At 46.4% G+C, this 801-nt stretch overlaps 1 protein-coding gene across 1 annotated transcript in view; it reads left to right on the top strand.

Annotated features, from left to right (window-relative positions):
- The window catches only part of IGSF3 (immunoglobulin superfamily member 3), a gene marked incomplete in the record, with an annotated part of 108,332 nt that overhangs the window by 58,883 nt on the left and 48,648 nt on the right, over nucleotides 1-801 (top strand). Inside the window, 1 exon segment of the mRNA XM_027765508.1 lies at nucleotides 623-801. Within this exon segment, the coding sequence (XP_027621309.1) occupies nucleotides 623-801 (179 nt within the window).

Raw genomic sequence — 801 nt, 5'->3', positions numbered from 1 at the left:
TCCTGTCTGTGTGTGCTCTGCTTAAAAGGGCAGCAGCTTGTAGGCGCTCAGGTCCCCCTCCATCTGAGGGGAGGGGGCAGCTAAGGAATGCTCCTCAGTGGGTGAAAGGGACTGGCTGTATTTGAAAAAGAAGGTTGCAACACCAAAATAAAGGGCCCGGAACTGTCTCCCACCAGTGCTTCTGTCAAGGAAGGAGCATTTAATTTCAGCCAGATTGCAAGCTGCTCATCCTTATTTGTTTTCCTCTGAATTTGTGCCAAGGATTCAACTTTTCCTGGTCATTTTATTAAAAACTTTATAAACAGTATTAATAAATAGATATAAAACTGCCACATCAGTGACAAACAGAGGGACTAAATGAAATTCCCAAGGGTCAGCCGTGAATATATAACAAAACCACATCCTTACATGATCATATTCCCATATATGCAAATTAGGGACAGTGCTTTACCGCAGAGTGTTTTAATTAATATTTATAAATCACAGAGCACCTCTGAAAGGGCCAGTAAGCTATTTATATTATTGTCATGTCACGCAAATAGCAAACCCTTTGGAGATGGCTGCTCTTCTGCATTTTGGTCTGAGAAATAAATGAGAACGTTGTGTGTGTCTCTCCCCGTAGGTGTGGTGTCAGCACAGCGGCAGGTCACCGTCCAGGAAGGACCCTTGTACCGCACGGAGGGCTCCCACATCACCATCTGGTGCAACGTGAGTGGCTACCAGGGACCTTCCGAGCAGAATTTCCAGTGGTCCATTTACCTGCCCTCTGCCCCGGAGCGCGAGGTGCAGATCGTCAGCACC

The sequence above is a fragment of the Tupaia chinensis genome, unplaced genomic scaffold (genome assembly GCF_000334495.1).
Source record: "Tupaia chinensis unplaced genomic scaffold, TupChi_1.0 Scaffold138517_1, whole genome shotgun sequence".
In the NCBI taxonomy this organism is placed as follows: domain Eukaryota; kingdom Metazoa; phylum Chordata; class Mammalia; order Scandentia; family Tupaiidae; genus Tupaia; species Tupaia belangeri.
Note: the sequence above shows the minus strand (reverse complement) of the source record. Positions and strands in the feature narration are given on the sequence as shown.